Source organism: Oncorhynchus kisutch, linkage group LG9 (genome assembly GCF_002021735.2).
Source record: "Oncorhynchus kisutch isolate 150728-3 linkage group LG9, Okis_V2, whole genome shotgun sequence".
Lineage (NCBI taxonomy): Eukaryota > Metazoa > Chordata > Actinopteri > Salmoniformes > Salmonidae > Oncorhynchus > Oncorhynchus kisutch.
Genome location: NC_034182.2, coordinates 17,261,947 through 17,281,223, shown reverse-complemented (window position 1 = coordinate 17,281,223; position 19,277 = coordinate 17,261,947). Strand labels below are relative to the sequence as shown.

General features: G+C 39.9%; 1 protein-coding gene across 5 annotated transcripts in view; it reads left to right on the top strand.

The window, feature by feature from the left end:
- LOC109896831 (lysine-specific demethylase 5A-like) overlaps positions 1-19,277 on the top strand; it is an 88,974-nt gene that overhangs the window by 20,501 nt on the left and 49,196 nt on the right. For all 5 annotated transcript variants that reach the window (XM_031832038.1, XM_031832037.1, XM_031832036.1 and 2 more), the window contains exon 6: positions 5,485-5,563. In XM_031832038.1, coding sequence (XP_031687898.1) covers positions 5,485-5,563 — 79 coding nt within the window. The remainder of the gene's footprint in view (positions 1-5,484; positions 5,564-19,277) is intronic.

Here is a 19,277-nt window from a genome sequence, read left to right as displayed (position 1 = left end):
GTTTCCACCCCCATGCTTCACAGTAGGTATGGTGTTCTTTGGATGCAACTCAGCATTCTTTGTCCTCCAAACACGACGAGTTCAGTTTTTACCAAAAAGTTATATTTTGGTTTCATCTGACCATATGACATTCTCCCAATCTTCTTCTGGATCATCCAAATGCTCTCTAGCAAACTTCAGACGGGCCTGGACATGTACTTGCTTAAGCAGGGGGACACGTCTGGCACTGCAGGATTTGAGTCCCTGGCGGCGTAGTGTGTTACTGATGGTAGGCTTTGTTACTTTGGTCCCATTTCTCTGCAGGTCATTCACTAGGTCCCCCCGTGTGGTTCTGGGATTTTTGCTCACCGTTCTTGTGTTCATTTTGACCCCACGGGGTGAGATCTTGCGTGGAGCCCCAGATCGAGGGAGATTATCAGTGGTCTTGTATGTCTTCCATTTCCTAATAATTGCTCCCACAGTTGATTTCTTCAAACCAAGCTGCTTACCTATTGCAGATTCAGTCTTCCCAGCCTGGTGCAGGCCTACAATTTTGTTTCTGGTGTCCTTTGACAGCTCTCTGTTCTTGGCCATAGTGGAGTTTGGAGTGTGACTGTTCGAGGTTGTGGACAGGTGTCGTTTATACTGATAACAAGTTCAAACAGGTGCCATTAATACAGGTAACGAGTGGAGGACAGAGGAGCCTCAAACCTCTTGGAACTCTAGGGGCAGTATTGTCATTTTTGGAAGAAAAAAAAACGATCCCGTTTTAAACGGGATATTTTGTCAGGAAAAGATGCTAGAATATGCATATAATTGCTTTGGATAGAAAACACTCTAACGTTTCCAAAACTGTAAAGATATTGTCTGTGAGTATAACAGAACTGATGTTGCAAGCGAAAGCTTGAGAAAAATCCAACCCGGAAGTGCCCCAGGTTTTGAAAGAGCTGCATTCCAATGACTCCCTATATGGCTGTGAATGTACCATCAACGAGCTTACGCTTTCTACGTATTCCCCAAGTTGTCTACAGCATTGTGACGTAGTTTTACGCATTTCTGTTGAAGAATAGCCGTATGGTGGCACATTGCGTAAGTGGTCACATGGTGGCTCCGAGAGAGATTCTCGCGTAAAGTACAGAGGTAGCCATTACTCCAATCGGTCCTAGAGAAAAAGTAATTGTCCCGACGGATATATTATCGATATTATAGAAAAACACCTTGAGGATGGATTCTAAACAACGTTTGCCATGTTTCTGTCGATATTATGGAGCTAATTTGGAAAAAAATTTGGCGTTGGGGTGACCGCAATTTCCGGGCGATTTCTCAGCCAAACGTGAAGAACAAACGGAGCTGTTTCGCCTACAAAAGTAATCTTTTGGGAAAAAATGAACTTTTGCTATCTACCTGGGAGTCTCGTGAGTGAAAACATCTGAAGTTCATCAAAGTTAAACAATTTAATTTGATTGCTTTTCTGATTTCCGTGACAAGGTTGCTTGCTGCTAGCAAGGCATAATGCTATGCTAGGCTATTATAAACCTACACAAATGCTTGTCTAGCGTTGGCTGTAAAGCATATTTTGAAAATCTTGACAGGCTGATTAACAAAAGGCGAAGCTGTGTCTCAATATATTTCATTTGTGATTTTCATGAATAGGAATATTTTCTAGGGATATTTATGTTCGCTGCGTTATGCTAATTAGTTTCAGGCGATGATTACGCTCCCGGATCCGGGATGGGTAGTATCAAGAGGTTTTAAAGAAGAAGTTACAGATCTGTGAGAGCCAGAAATCTTGCTTGTTTGTAGGTGACCAAATACTTATTTTCCACCATAATTTTCTAATAAATTCATAAAAAAATCCTACAATGTGATTTTCTGGATTTTTTTTCTAATTTTGTCTGTCATAGTTGAAGTGTACCTATGATGAAAATTACAGGCCTCATCTTTTTAAGTGGGAGAACTTGCACAATTGGTGGCTGACTAAATACTTTTTTGCCCCACTGTACATGTACATATTACCTCAACTAACCGGTGAACCTGCACATTGACTCTGTACCAGTTCCCCATGTATATAGTCTCGCTATTGTTATTTTACTGCTGCTCTGTAATTACTTGTTACTTTTATTTCTTATCCATATCCAATACTTTTTTGCCCCACTGTATGTACTGACATTTGTTGTTTCTCTAAAATCTGCAATCGTGACACACGGCGCAGTATGATTTACAACTGTCTCGTTGACGGGACACCTATCCCTTATATTTCGACGGCCATTTTAGAAATTTTCCGGAACCATATGTGATGGGTGCGTAACCTGATTAGGACGTTCACCCATGGTGCTCAGAATGACAGAAATCTTGTTTGGATTGTTGTACTTTATATTAATTGAACATGAAAGTCTAGGATGCAACGATGTGCAATCCTTCTTGCCGAATTCTGATGTGCTCTTTGAAGATGTTAGAATAACTATCCACCTTTCCTCTGCCAACAAGACGGGTAACGAATAGCAAAATTCCTAGCCTATTTCTTTCTCGACAAGATGACCAATAGAATAGGTAAAATTTTCTCCTATGGGGGATAGCAGCAATATGCTATTCCGCATAGAAAAGTTTACCTATGCTATTGGTCAGCTTGTCGAGAAAGAAATAGCCGATTCCAATCTGACTTTCGGACAGTTGTGGGATGATAGAACCAGTTGGTGTAGGCTACATGGGGAACTTTAAAAAGCAATTAGTCTGATGCAACAGGTCAGAAAATGTTGATAAACTATTTCTCGCAGATGACTCCGCGAGACTGTTCGTTCAATAGTTAATGCAATTGGCAAGAAAACACCGCTGTCAAAAAGGCACATGTGAGTGGTTTGATGTGACAGAGATTAAAATATCCATTAGAAAGAGGGGAGATCTAATATGCAACAACGAGCTTGGGATTCTAATGTGACTACTATTGTGCCTTTGGTTACTGGACAATGAAAGAAAGTTGATATAAAATAATTGCCTTCATGGATATGGTCTGATTTTTTGGCTAGGCTACTTTGAAGCAAGGTAAGACATGCCTCGTATTAAAACATACACAGGTTTCAAACAATTAAGTATATTTTTTCAAAATGTATACTGCCCCCAGCTTATTGCAAAGTTGTGTGTGACACGCTGATGAAACCTGCCTTCCATTGCATATGCATTTGCTGTTTGAGATACTGTAGCAGCAGCTCTCGTGACAGATTTTTCCGCTCAAATGCTCTATCTACTAGAGGTCGACCGATCATGATTTTTCAATGCGGATGCCGATTATTGGAGGACCAAAAAAAGCCAAGACCGATTGATCAGACTATTTTTATATATATATATTTGTAATAATGACAATTATAACAATACTGAATGAACAATGAACACTTTTTATTTTATTTTAACTTAATATAATACATCAATAAAATCAATTTAGTCTCAAATAAATAATGAAACCTGTTCAATTTAATTTAAATAATGCAATAACAAAGTAAAAGTGCAATATGTGCCACGTAAAAAAGCTAACGTTTAAGTATGTTGCTCAGAACATATGGTAGCTCGTGGTTCTTTTTAACATGAGTCTTCAATATTCCCAGGTAAGAAGTTTTAGGTTGTAGTTATTATAGGGCTATTTCTCTCGCTATCATTTTTTTGTATTTCATGTACATTTGACTATTGGATGTTCTTATAGGTACTTTAGTATTGCCAGTCTAATCTCGGGAGTTGATAGGCTTGAAGTCATAAACTGTGCAATGTTGCTGTTAAATGCAGTAAAGTGCTGTTTGAATGAATGCTTATGTGCCTGCTGCTGCCTACCACCGCTCAGTCAGACTGCTCTATCAAATAATAGACTTAATTATAATATAATAACACGCAGAAATACAAGCCATTAATATGGTCAAATATTGAAACTATCATTTCAAAAACAAAATGTTTATTCTTTCAGTGAAATACAGAACCGTTCTGTATTTTACCTAATGGGTGGCATCCATAAGTCTAATAAATATTCCTGTTACGTTGCACAACCTTCAATGTCATGTCATCATTATGTAAAATTCTGGCAAATTAATTCGCAATGAGCCAAGCGGCCCAAACTGTTGCATATAGCCAGACTATGCGTGCAATGAACGCAAGAGAAGTGACACAATTTCACCTGGTTAATATTGCCTGCTAACCTGGATTTCTTTTAGCTAAATATGCAGGTTTAAAAAATAAATCAGTGTATTGTTACACGTGCTTTTTTTCGCAAATGCGCTTTTGTTAAATCTTCCCTCGTTTGGCGAAGTTGGCCGTCTTTGTTAGGAAGAAATAGTCTTCACACAGTTCGCAACGAGCCAGGCGGCCCAAACTGCTGCATATCCCCTGACTCTGTTGCACAGAACAAGAGAAATGACACAACTTCCCTAGTTAAAATAAATGCATTTTAACAGGCAATATTAACTAAATATGCAGGTTTAAAAATATATACTTGTATATTGATTTTAAGAAAGGTGTTGATGATTAGGTACACATTGGTGCAACGACAGTGCTTTTTTCGCGAATGCGCTTGTTAAATCACTAGTAGGCCATGATTCAATGATAAATTAACATGCACTGCATCGATTATATGCAACGCAGGACAAGCTAGATAAACTAGTCATATCATCAACTATGTGTAGTTAACTATGATTGTTTTTTTATAAGATACTTTTAATGGTTGCTAGCACCTTACCTTGGCTCCTTGCTGCAATCGCATAACAGGTAATCAGCCTGCCACGCAGTCTCCTCTTGGAGTGCTATGTAATCGGCCATGATCAAATACCGATTACCGATTTGTTATGAAAACTTGAAATCGGCCCTAATTAATCGGCCATTCTGTAATCTGTACGCATGTGATGGATAAGATGCATAACGAATATACTGTACACGTGCCAATTTTAATTCCACAACAGTATGCCAATTAACCTATAGACCGGCAAGCATTATTTAAATTCTCCCGGACAATTGGCGCCGGCAAATTTACCGGCTTTTACATTTTTTTTATCTGCCAGAAGCCTGCTAGTCCAGAGAACTTACTGTATAGCAATTGTTTTGTGTATTTTGGCATAAAGACATCCAAATGACATGCAATACACAGCAACAAACATAAAGCCTACAAAGGTATCACCATGGATTCAATGATTATCCAGGCCCAATATCACATTACTGTTGTTGGCTACCTTTTTATTTGAACAGCGACCCAGCTTCTGCCCCTTCATCATTTCCAAGATGCTGCAGTCAGTAGAACTAACTATTCATGGGGTCAGTGGTTGATGTTTGTCATTCCAACAGGATCTAACTGTTTCCTGGACATCTCTCCAGGACTCTGCATCTGAAATAGACCCTATTCCTGAAATAGTACACTGCTTTGGGGCCTGCATAATGCTCTGGTCAAAAGTAATGCACTATATAGGGAAAGTGTAACATTTTGGACTCATCCCAGGAATGTTCCCTGATGTTGTATTATGTTTTTGTCTCCTCTCCTAGCGGGAAAACAAAGAGCCCAAGACCATGCAGATCTTTGGCAGTGGTCCCAAGATGGTTGGTTTAGAGATTGTACCGGCTGGTAAGGAATTTTGCTAGTATTTGACCTCACTTATCCAGAGCAGATGTTGCAACGACAAGTGTGTTCAGGGATTTTTCGACGATAGAAACTTTAGGGCAGGCCGCCTAAGCAGTTTATCGGGATGCCTAAGTCCAAGCTATATTTTTTATATATTTTTTTTATATACATTTTCGCATGTTAAAACGCTCTGTTTTTAAACAACTTAGACCAGATATAAATTATGTCGGAAAGATAAATGCCCTATACAATGCATTTAGAATGTATTCAGACCCTTCACTTTTTCCACGTTTTTTGTGTTCCAGCGTCATCAATCTTACAAACAATTCCCAATAATGACAAAGCGAAGAGAGGTTTTCAGAAATGTTTGCTTATTTACCCATAGTTATGAGAACAAGGAGCCCCGTTAGCGGGACAACTTCCAGTGAAACTGGAGGGCGCGCAATTCAATTAAATAACATGGATTTGAAACATTTATGTACATAAAAAATCTTGTTAATCTAACTGCACTGTCCGATTTCCAGTAGCCTTTACAGCGAAAACATGCCATGCGATTGTTTGAGGACGGCGCCCCAATATTTTTTTCATAAATTCACAAATAACAATGAAATATTCACTTACTTTTTGAAAATCTTCCTCTGATTTGTCATCCAAAGGGTCCCAGCTATAACATGTAGTGTCATTTTGTTACATAAAATCCTTCTTTATAGCCCAGTAAGTCTGTTTAGTTGGCGCCATCGATTTGAGTAATCCACATGCAGAGAAAGGAATCCAAAAATCTACCGCTAAACTTTGTTAAAACAAGTCAAAATACGTTTCTATTGACTCCTCAGATACCCTAAAATGTAATCAAACTATAATATTTCATATGGAAATAAGTAAGTTCAATAGGAAAACGATATTAGCAGGTGTGTCTTCTCTTCATCGCACGCGCATACACAAATTTCCAAGACTGTGTCCCTGTAGTAAAACGTATTATTATTATTTTACTTATTTTGGAAGAAACAAGCCTGAAACCTTGAACATTGAGTGCTGACACCCAGTGGATGCCATAAGAATTGCAAACTGGGAGCTAGATGTCATTATTTCCCTATACTTTCCATTGTAAGAGCATAGACTCTCAAATCAGGTTGGTTTTTCTTTGAATTTCTCATACCATATCTATTGTGTTATAGTCTCCTACATTATTTTAACATTTCTACAAACTTCAAAGTGTCTTTCCAATGGTACACATTATAGGCATATCCTGGCTTCAGGGCCTGAGCAACAGGCAGTTTACTGTTGGCACGCACATCAGTCAGGTGGAAATTGAGAGAAAAGGCCCTTAGCCTGAAGAAGTTTTAACCTCTGGCGCAGGCGTTCCGCTAGCGACCCACCTGGCCAACATCTGGTGAAATTGCAGAACGCCAAATTCAAAATACAGAAATATTCATTATAAACATTCATAAAAGATAAGTGTTATACATCGGCTTAAAGATGAACTTCTTGTTAATCTAGCTGCTGTGTCAGATTTTTAAAAGGCTTTACGGTGAAAGCATTCCATTTCGATTATCTGAGGACAGCACCCTGCTTACAGAAGCATACAAACATTTTCAAGCCAAGGTAGAGGAGTCACGAAAGTCAGAAATAGCAATACAATTAATCACTTACCTTTGAGCTTCTTCTGGTTGCAGTCACAAGAGTTCCTGTTAAACAAATGTTTGTTTTGTTCGATAAAGTTCCTCTTTATGTCCCAAAAACTTTAGTTCAGTAATCCACTGGCTCAATGGCGGTCACAACATGCAGATGAATATATCCTAATAGTACCGGTAAAATTCTTCGAAACATGTCAAACGCTGTTTATAATTAATCCTCAGGTCGTCTGTCTAAATAATTGATAATATTTCAACCGGACAATATAGCGTCTTCCATAGAAAGGGAAAAACAACGAACGGCGCGCAATCGGTCACGAGCACAAAGGAGCTCTGCATCATTCTGCAAGCCACTTACAATATGGTCTCATTCTTCCTCGTTTTTCAGAATACAAGCCTGAAACAATGTCTAACGACTGTTGACATCTAGTGGAAGCCATAGGAACTGCAATCTGGCTCCTAACCCAACACATACTTTATAGTCAGGCAGTTGAAAACTACACACATCAAAAATAAAAGTTAAGGGCTTGTAACTAAGCATTTCATAGTGAAGTCTACACTTGTTGAAATCGCTGCATGTGTCAAAGTTTGATTTGATACCATTCCTACACTGAAGCATGGTGGTGGCAGCGTCATGCTTATGGGATGTATTTCAGCGGCAGGAACTAGTCGACCAGTCTGGATTGAGGGAAAGCTGAACGGAGCAAAGTGCAGAGTTTCTTGACAACCTGCGACGGTTCACCTTCCAACAGGACAATTATCCTAAGCACACAGGCAGCAGGAGTGGCTTCAGGACAAGTCTCTGAATATTCTTGAGTGGCCCAGCCAGGGACCCCAAATTAGCTTTAAAATGGCAACATTTCCTTTCAGCTCCATGGCAAAATGTGTAGAATTGCAGAAAATTAACTTTTTAAAACTGCAAAAAATCTATCTTGCGGCTGCTCGCCCATGGAAGCCCATTTCGTGTAGCTCCCTACACAGTTACTTTGCTGACGTTGCTACCAGAGGCAGTTTGAAACTCTTGAGTTTTGCAACCGAGGACAATTTTTTTTTTGTCCCTTTCTGTGAGCTTGTTGGGCCTACCACTTGGCGGCTGAGCCTTTGTTTCTCCTTGACGTTTCCACTTCACAATACCAGCACTTATATTTGACCGGGGAAGCTTAGCAGGGCAGCAATTTGACTTGTTGGAGAGGTGTCATCCTATGACTGTGCCATGTTGAAAGTCACTGAACACTTCAGTAAGGCCATTCTACTACCAATATTTGTCTATGGAGATTGCATGGCTGTGTGCTCAAAAGTTTTGACACCTACTTATTCCAGGGTTTTTCTTTGTTTTTACTTTTTTCTACATTGTAGAATAGTAGTGAAGATATCAAAACTTTAAAATAACACATGGAATCATGTAGTAACCAAAAAAGTGTTAAACAAATCAACATATATTTGAGATTCTTCAAACAGCCACCTTGATGACAGCTTTGCACACTCTTGGCATTCTCTCAACCAGCTTCATGAGGTATTCACCTGGAATGCATTTAAATTAACTGGTGTGCCTTTTTAATTTGTGGGATTTCTTTTCGATTCTTAGTGCGTTTGAGCCAATCAGAAATTGTGGCAAGAACAGCTAAAATAAACAAAGGGAAATGCTTTAAGACATGAAGGTCAGTCAATCCAGAAAATTTCAAGAACTTTGAAAGTTTATTCAAGAGCAGTCGCAAAAACCATCTGGCGTTATGGTGAAAGTGGCTCTCATGAGGACCGCCACATGAAAGGAAGACCCCGAGTTACCTCTGCTGCAGAGGACAAGTTCATTAGTTACCAGCCTCAGAAAATTCAGCCCAAATATATGCTTCACAGAGAAAAAGTAACAGACACATCTCAACATCAACTGTTCATAGGAGACTGTGTGAATCAGGCCTTCATAGTTGAATTGCTGCAATGAAAGCACTACTAAAGGACACCAATAAGAAGAGGAGACTTGCTTGTGCCAAGAAACACAGGCAATGGACATTAGACCGGTGGAAATCTGTCCTTTTGGTCTGAGTCCAAATTGGAGATTTTTGGTTCAAACCGCCGTGTCTTTGTGAGACCAGAGTAGGTGAACAGATGAGCTCTGCATGTGTGTTTCCCACCGTGAAGCATAGAGGACCAGGTGTGGGGGTGCTTTGCTGGTGACACGGTTTGTGATTTATTTAGAATTCAAGGCACACTTATCCAGCATGGCTACCACAGCATTCTGCAGCGATACACCATCCCATCTGGTTTGCGCTTAGTCCCACTATCATTTGTTTTCAACAGGACAATGACCAAACACACCTCCAGGCTGTGTAAGGGCTATTTGACCAAGGAGAGTGATGGCGTGCTGCATAAGATTTATTTAATACAAAAATAGATATATTTAACCTTTATTTAACTAGGTAGGCAAGTTGAGAACAAGTTCTCATTTACAACTGCGACCTGACCAAGATTAAACAAAGCAGTTAGACACAAACAACAACAGTTACACATGGAATAAACAAACGTACAGTCAATAAACAAAGTCTATATACAGTGTGTGGAAATGAGGGAAGATTAGGGAGGTAAGGCAATAAATAGTCCATAGAGGCAAAGTAATTACAATTTAGCAATTAAACACCGGAGTGATAGATGTGCAGAAGATGAATGTGCAAATAGAGATACTGGGGTGCAAAGGAGCAAGACAAATAAATAACCATATGGGGATGAGGTAGCTGAATGGGCTATGTACATGTGCAATGATCTGTAAGCTGCTCTGACATCTGATGCTTGAATTTAGTGAGGTAAGTATAAGACTCCAGCTTCACTGAGTTTTGCAATTTGTTCCAGTCATTGACAGCAGAGAACTGAATGGAAAGGCGGCCAAAGTAGGAATTGGCTTTGGTCGTGACCAGTGCAATATACCTGCTGGAGCGCGTGCTACGGCGGGGCTTTACCAAGCAAAGATTTATAGATGACTTGGAGCCAGTGGGTTTGGCGACGAATATGAAGCGAGAGCATACAGGTCGCAGTGGTGGGTACTATATGGGGCTTTGGTGAAAAAACGGATGGCATCGTGAAAGACTGCATCCAGTTTGCTGAGTAGAGTGTTGGAGGCTATTTTGTAAATGACATTGCCAAAGTCAAGGATCGGTAGGTTTCTTGGACCTGTAATATAACTTTTTGAAGTTTTTGTCGGATATAACGCTGACCAAAATGAGCGTTAGGATATGTATACCAAACACGCTAACAAAATAAGTTATTTGGACATTATCGAACAAAACAAACATTTATTGTGGACCTGGGATTCCTGGAGTGCTTTCTGATATAGATCATCAAAGGAAAGGGAATATTTATCATGTCATTTCTTGTTTATGTTGGCGGCTATTGTGACAAATATTTCTGAGCGCCGTCTCAGATTATTGCATGGCTGGCTTATTCTGTAAAGTTTTTTTGAAATCGGTTGCATTAAGGAGAGGTATATCTATAATTTCATGTGTATAACTTGTATTATCATCTACAATTATGGTGAGTATTTCTGTTGAATGATGTGGCTATGCAAAATCACTGGTTGTTTTTGGAACTAGTGAATGTAACGCGCCAATGTAAACTCATTTTGATAAATATGAACTTTATCAAACAAAACATACAAGTATTGTGTAACATGAAGTCCTATTAGTGTCATCTGATGAAGATCATCAAAGGTTAGTGACTAATTTGACCCCTTTCTGCTTTTTGAAACTCCTCTCTTTGGCTGGGAAAAAAATGGCTGTGTTTTTCTGTGGCTATGTGGTGACCTAACATAATCGTTTGTGGTGCTTTTGCTGTAAAGCATATTTGAAATCGGACACTGGTGAGCTTAACAATGAGAATAGCTTTAAAATGGTATGAGATACATGTATATTTGAGGAATGTTAATTATGAGATTTTTAATGTTTTGAAAATGGCGTCCTACACTTTGACTGGCTGTTGTCAAATCGCTCCCGTTAACAGGATTGCAGCCATACAAAGTTCATGTGAGTCTGGAAGGAGAGTTTACAGTCTAACCAGACACCTAGGTATTTGTAGTTGTCCACATATTCTAAGTCAAAACCGCCCAGAGTAGTGATGCTAGTCGAGCGGGCAGGTCTTGGCAGCGATTGGTTGAAGAGCATGCATTTCGTTTTTCTTGCATTTTAAGGGCAGTTTGAGGCCACGGAAGGAGAGTTGCATGGCATTGAAGCTTGTCTGGAGGTTAGTTAACACAGTGTCCAAAGACGGGACAGAGGTATACAGAATGGTGTTGTCTGCGTAGCGGTAGATTAAAGAATAACCAGCAGCAAGAGTGACGACATTGACGTATACAGAGAAAAGAGTCGTCCTGAGAATTGAACCCTGTGGCACCCCCATAGAGACTGCCAGAGGTCCGGACAACAGACCCTCCAATATGACACACAGATCTCTGTCTGAGAAATAGTTGGTGAACAAGGCGAGGCAGTAATTTGAGAAACCAAGGCTGTCGATAAGAATATGGTGATTGACAGAGTCGAAAGCCTTGACCAGTTCGATGAAGACTGCTGCACAGTATTGTCTCTTATCGATGACGGTTATATCGTTTAGGACCTTGAGCGTGGCTGAGGTGCACCCATGACCAGCTCAGAAACCAGATTGCATAGCGGAGAAGGTACGGTGGGATTCGAAATGGTCGGTGAGCTGTTTGTTAACTTGGCTTTCGAAGACCTTAGATAGGCAGGGTAGGATAGATATAGGTCTGTAACAGTTTGGGTCTAGAGTGTCTCCCCCTTTTGAAGAGGGGTATGACCACGGCAGCTTTACAATCTTTGGGCAACTCAGACGATACGAGAGGTTGAACAGGCTAGTAATAGGGGTTGCAACTATTGCGGCGGATAATTTTAGATGGAGTGAGTCCAGATTGTCTAGCCCAGCTGATTTGTAGGTATCCAGATTTTGCAGCTTGTTCAGAACATCAGCTATCTGGATTTAGGTGTGGGAGAAATGGGGGAGGCTTGGGAAAGTTGCTGTGTGGGGTGCAGAGCTGTGGACCGGGTTAGGGGGTAGCCAGGTGGAAAGCATGGACAGCTGTAGAAAAGTGCTTCTTGAAATTCTCAATTATTGTGGATTTATCAGTGGTGACAGTGTTTCCTAGCCTCAGTGCAGTGGGCAGCTGGGAGGAGGTGCTCTTATTCTCCTTGGACTACAGTGTCCCAGGACTTTTTGGAGTTTGTGCTACAGAATGTAAATTTCTGTTTGAAAAAGCTAGCCTTGGCTTTCCTACCTGTGTATATTGGTTCCTAATGATCCTGAAAAGTTGCATATCGTGGGGGCTATTTGGTGCTAATGCAGTACGCCACAGGATGTTTTTGTGCAGGTCAAGGGCAGTCAGGTCTGGAGTGAACCAGGGGCTTTATCTGTTCCTCGTTCTAAATTTAACGGGGCATGCTTATGTAAGATGGTGAGGAAAGCACTTTTAAAGAATAGAGGCATCCTCTACTGGCAGAATAAGGTCGATATCCTTCCAGGTTACCTGGGCCAGGTCGATTAGAAAGGCCTGCTCGCTGAAGTGTTTGACAGTGATGAGGGGTGGTCATTTGACCGCAGACCCATTACAGACGCAGGCAAGGAGGCAGTGATGGCTTTGGTCCTGGTTGAAGACAGCAGAGGTGTATTTAGAGGGCAGGTTGGTCAGGATGATATCTAAGAGGGTGCCCGTGGTTACGGATTTTGGGTTGTACCTGGTAGGTCCAGTGATAATTTGTGTGAGATTGAGGGCATCTAGCTTAGATTGTAGGACGGCCGGGGGTGTTAACCTTTCTAGCGCTGGCGTTCCGCTAGCGGAACCCCTCGACAACATTCCGCTGAAAAGACTTGAATATTTTTTTTTTAAATATGTAACTTTCACACAGTCCAATACAGCAAATGAAAGAAACTTCTTGTTAATCTACCCATCGTGTCCGATTTAAAAAATGCTTTACAGCGAAAGCACAACATAAGGTCATAGCCAAGTCAAAATAACACACAGCCAAAAATCAGAAATATAGATTAAATTAATCACTAACCTTTGATAATCTTCATCAGATGACACTCATAGGACATCATGTTACACAATACATGTATGTTTTGTTCGATAATGTGCATATTTATTTCCAAAAATCTGTTTACATTGGCGCGTTACGTGCTGTAATGTTTTGATTCCAAAAAATCCGGTGATTTTTGCAGAAATACTCATAATAAACATTGATAAAAGATACAAGTGTTATTCACAGAATTAGAGACTTCTCCTTAATGCAACCGCTGTGTCAGATTTGAAACAAACTTTAGGGAAAAAGCATCATCTGAGAACGGTGCTCAGAGCCCAATCCAGCCAGAGAATTATCTGCCATTTTGGAGTCAACAGAAGTTAGAAATAGCACTATAAATGTTCACTTACCTTTGATGATCTTCATCAGAAGGCACTCCTAGGAATCCCAGTTGGACAATAAATGACTGATTTGTTCCATAAAGTCCATCATTTATGTCCAAATAGCCACTTGTTGTTAGCGTGTTCAGCCCAGTAATCCATCTTCATGAGGCGTGAGCACTTCGTTCAGACAAAAACTTCCGTTACAGGTCGTATAAACAAGTCAAACGATGTATGGAATCAATCTTTAGGATGTTTTTAACATAAAACATCAATAATGTTCCAACCAGAAAATTCCTATGTCTGAAGAAATGCATTGGAACGAGAGCTGTCGGGAGCGCGCGTCAAGAGCCTGAGACACTCTGCCAGACCACTGACTCAAACAGGTCTCATGTGCCCCTCCTTTATAGTAGAATCCTCAAACCAGTTTCTAAAGACGGTTGACATCTGGTGGAAGCCGTAGGAAGTTCAACTTGACTCCATAGACACTGTATTCGGTAGGACAAGCTTTGAAAAACTATAAACCTCAGATGTCCCACTTCCTGGTTGGATTTTTCTCAGGTTTTCGCCTGCCATATGAGTTCTGTTATACTCACAGACATCATTCAAACAGTTTTAGAAACGTCAGTGTTTTCTATCCAATACTAATAATAATATGCATATATTAGCATCTGGGACAGAGTAGGAGGCAGTTCACTCTGGGCACGCTATTCATCCAAAAGTGAAAATGCTGCCCCTTATCCCAAAAAGGTTAAACACTGTTTCTCATGCTTGTTCAATGAACCATAAACAAGTAACGAACACGCACCTTTGGAACGGTCGTTAAGACACTAACAGCTGACAGACGGTATGCAATTAAGGTCACAGTTATGGAGACTTAGGACACTAGAGAGACCTTTCTACTGACTCTCATCTGCGTGAACGTGCCTTAGGCATGCTGCAACGTGGCATGAGGACTGTAGATGTGGCCAGGGCTATAGATTGCAATGCACGTACTGTGAGACACCTAAGATCAAATGTATTGCCTCGCAGTGGCAGACCATGTGCAACACCTGCACAGGATCGGTAAATCTGAACAACACACATACATGATGGCAGGTGTATGTAAACTTCTGAATTCAACTGTACATGCTAGAGGTCGACCGATTATGATTTTTCAACGCCAATACCGATTATTGGAGGACCAAAAAAGCCGATACCGACTAAATCGGCCGATTTAAAATAAATATATATAATAATTATTATTATTTGTATTAATTACAATAATACTGAATTAACTCTTTTAATTAATATAATACATCAATAAAATCTATTTAGCCTCAAATAAATAATCAAACATGTTCAATTTGGTTTAAATAATGAAAAAACAAAGTGTTGGAGTAGAACGTAAAAGTGCAATATGTGCCATGTAAGAAAGCTAAGAAAGTTCCTCGCTCAGAACATGAGAACATAAGAAAGCTGGTGGTTCCTTTTAACATGAGTCTTCAAAATTCCCAGGTAAGAAGTTTTAGGTTGTAGTTATTATAGGACTATTTCTCTCTCTACCATTTGTATTTCATATACCTTTGACTATTGGATGTTCTTATAGGCACTTTAGTATTGCCAGTGTAACAGTATAGCTTCCGTCCCTCTCCTTGCCCCTACCTGGGCTCGAAACGTGAACTCACGGACAACAGCTACCCTCGAAGCATCGTTACACATTGCTCCACAAAAGCCGCGGCCCTTGCAGAGCAAGGCGAACAACTATTTCAAGGTCTCAGATCAAGTGACGTCTCCGTTTGAAACGCTATTAGCGCACACCCCTCTAACTAGCTCAGGAGTTGATAGGCTTGAAGTCATAAACAGCTCAATGCTGTTTGAATGAATGCTTACGAGCCTGCTGCTGCCTACCACTGCTCAATCAAACTGTTCTATCAAATATCAAATCATACTTAACCTCTCTAGGGTAATCTGGCCAACATCCAGTGAGTTTGCAGAGCGCCAAATTCAAATACAGAAATTCAGAAAACAAAACAGATTTTACATAGGGTTAAAGATGAACTTCTTGTAAATCCAACCACGCTGTCAGATTTAAAACATGCTTTACGGCGACAGCATACCTTAAGATTATTTGAGAACATAGCCCAGTTGACAAACAGGAACCAGCCAAGCAGAAGCGTTACAAAACTCAGAAATGGAGATAAAATGAATCCCTTACCTTTTTGTTGATCTCCATATGGTTGCGCTCAGAAGACATTAATTTACTCAATAAATGTTCATTTTGTTCGATTTGTTCGAGTCTCTTTATATCCAAAAACCTCAGTTTTACTTGCGTGTTTTCTTCAGTAATCCACAGGCTCAAACGCAGTCAAAACAGGCATCCCAAAAAATCTAAATTGTATTCGTAAAATTCATAAACATGTCAAACAATGTTTATATTCAGTCCTCCGGTTTGTTTTTTAGCTCAGATCTATAATATTTCAACCGGACAATAACGTTGTCAATATAAAAGGTAAACAAGAAATGCACTCTCTCGGGATTGCGCATGAAAAAGCTCTGTGACATGTCAGGGTCCACTCATTCAGACTGGTCTTACTCCCTCATAAGAATACAAGCCTGAAACATTTTCTAAAGATTGTTAACATCTAGTGGAAGGCATAGGGACTGCACTTTGAGTCCTAAGTCAATGGATACTGTAATGGCATTGAGTAGAGAACAAATAAACAAAATACTTCCTGAATTGATTTTCTCAGGTTTTCGCCTGCCAAATCAGTTCTGTTATACTTAGACATTATTTTAACAGGTTTGGAAACTTTAGTGTGTTCTATCCAAATCTACCAGTGATAGATATATATATATATATATCTTCTGAGCCCGAGTAGCAGGCTGTTTAATTTGGGAATGCTTTTCATCCAAAATTCCTAAAGCTGCCCCCTACCCTAGAGAAGTTAATTATAACATAATAACACACAGAAATACGAGCCATAGGTCATTAATATGGTCAAATCCGGAAACTATAATTTCGAAAAGATAATGTTTATTCTTTCAGTGAAATACGGAACCGTTCCGTATTTTATCTAACGGGTGGCATCCATAAGTCTAAATATTCCTGTTACATTGCACAACCTTCAATGTTATGTCATAAATAATTACAATTCTGGCAAATTAGTTCACAACAAGCCAGGCGGCCCAAACTGTTGCATATAGCCAGACTCTGCGTGCAATGAACGCAAGAGAAGTGACACAATTTCCCTAGTTAAAAGAAATGCATGTTAACAGGCAATATTAACTAAATATGCAGGTTTAAAAATATTTACTTTTGTATTGATATTAAGAAAGGCGTTTATGGTTTGGTACACATTGGTGCAACGACGGTGCTTTTTACGCGAATGCGCTTGTTAAATCACCCGCTTGGCGAAGTAGGCTATGATTCAATGATAAATTAACAGGCACCGCATCGATTATATGCAACGCAGGACAAGCTAGATAAACTAGTCATATCATCAACCATGTGTAGTTAATGAGTGATTGTTAAACCCTTCACATTGAAGATCTATGAAGTTATTTGGATTTTTATGAATTATTTTTGATAGACAGGGCCCTGAAAAAGTGACGTTTATTTTTTTGCTGAGTTTATGTACGTTCATACATACATGCATGCGTTCGTGCGTGCATACATACGTGCGTGCGTACATCCTTGCATGCCTTTGGAAAGTGTACGGACCCCTCGACTTTTTCCACATTTTTGTTACGTTACAGCCTTATTCTAACATTGATTAATTTGTTTTTTCCCCCCTCATCAATCTACACACACTATCCCATAATGACAAAGCCAAACCAGGTTTAGAAATTGTTGCTTAAAAACTGAGAAACATTTTATATAAGTATTTAGACCCTTTACTCAGTACTTTGTTGTAATCACTTCCTTTGGCAGTGATTACAGCCTTGAGGCTTCTTGAGAATGATGTTACAAGCTTTGCACATTTGGATTTGGGGAGTTTCTCCCATTCTTCTCTGCAGATCCTCTTTAAGTTCTGTCAGGTTGGATGGGGAGAGTTGCTGCACAGCTATTTTCATGTCTCTCCAGAGATGTTTGATCGGGTTCAAGTCCGGGCTCTCCCTTGGCCATTTAACTTCTTTCAGGTAGGGGGCAGTAATGGGTAGCTTGGATGAAAAATGTGCCCAAATTAAGCTGCCTGCTACTCAGCTGTAAAACCTGGAATATGCATATAATTAGTACATTTGGATAGAAAACACTCTGAAGTTTCTAAAACTGTTTGAATGATGTCTGTGAGTATAACATAACTCATATGGCAGGCAAAAACCTGAGAAAAATCCAACCAGGAAGTGGGAAATCTGAGGTTTGTAGTTTTTCAACTCAGCCCCCATTGAAGATACAGGGTGATATTAGTTATGTTTCACTTCCCAAGGCTTCCACTAGATGTCAACAGTATTTAGAACCTGTTTTGAGGATTCTACTCTAAAGGACGGGCTCATAAGGGCTCTTTGAGTGAGTGGTCTGGTGCCACAGCCTCGGTCTGGCGCGATCACGTGAAAGGTAGCTACGTTCCACTTCATTTGTACAGACAACGGAATTGTCCGGTTGGAACATTAATGACGTTTTATGTTAAAAACATCCTAAAGATTGATTCCATACTTAGTTTGGCATGTTTCTATGGGCTGTAACGGAACTTTTTTAACTTTTCGTCCAACGTTCGGCGCGACCTGAACGCGCTTTTGAATTTGTTTACCAAACGCCCTAACAAAAGAAGATATTTGGATGTAACTGATGGACATTATCGAACATATCAAACATTTATGGTGGAACTGTGATTCCTGGGAGTGCATTCTGAAGATCATCAAAGGCTAATGTTGACTACCCAATATGGCGGGTATATTTTTGTCTGCTTTGTTATCTAAAGGCTGTACTCAGATTATTGCATGGTTTGCTTTCTCCGTAAAGTTTTTTTTAAATCTGACACAGCGGTTGCATTAAGGAGAAGCTTATCTAAAGTTCCATGTATAATAGTCGTATCTTTATCAATGTTTATTATGAGTATTTCTGTAAATTGATGTGGCTCTGCACAATCACTGCATGTTTTAGAACTACTGAACTTAACGCGCCAATGTAAACTGAGATTTTTGGATATAAATATGAACTTTATCAAACAAAACATACATGTATTGTGTAACATGAAGTCCTTATGAGTGTCATCTGATGAAGATCATCAAAGGTTAGTGATTAATTTTTTCTCTATTTCTGCTTTTTGTGACTCCTCTCTTTGGCTGGAATAATGGCTGTGTTTTTCTGTGGCTTGGTGGTGACCAAACATAATAGTTTGTGGTGCTTTCACTGTAAATTATTTTTGAAATCAGGCTGGATTAATGAGAATACTATCTTTAAAATGGTGTAAAATACTTGTATGCGTGAGGAATTTTCATTATGAGATTTTTGTTGTTTTGAATTTGGCGCCCTGCACTCCGCTAGCTGAACCCCAGTCCTAGACAGGTTAAGGACATTCAGAGACTTGTCCTAAAGCCACTCCTGCATTGTCTTGGCTGTGTGCTTAGGGTCGTTGTCCTGTTGGAAGGTGATCCTTCGCCCCAGTCTGAGGTCTTGAGCTCTTTGGAGCAGGTTGTAAAGAAACTCTGTACTTTTCCTTAATCCCGACTAGTTACCCAGCCCCTGCCACTGAAAACATCCCCACAGCATGATGCT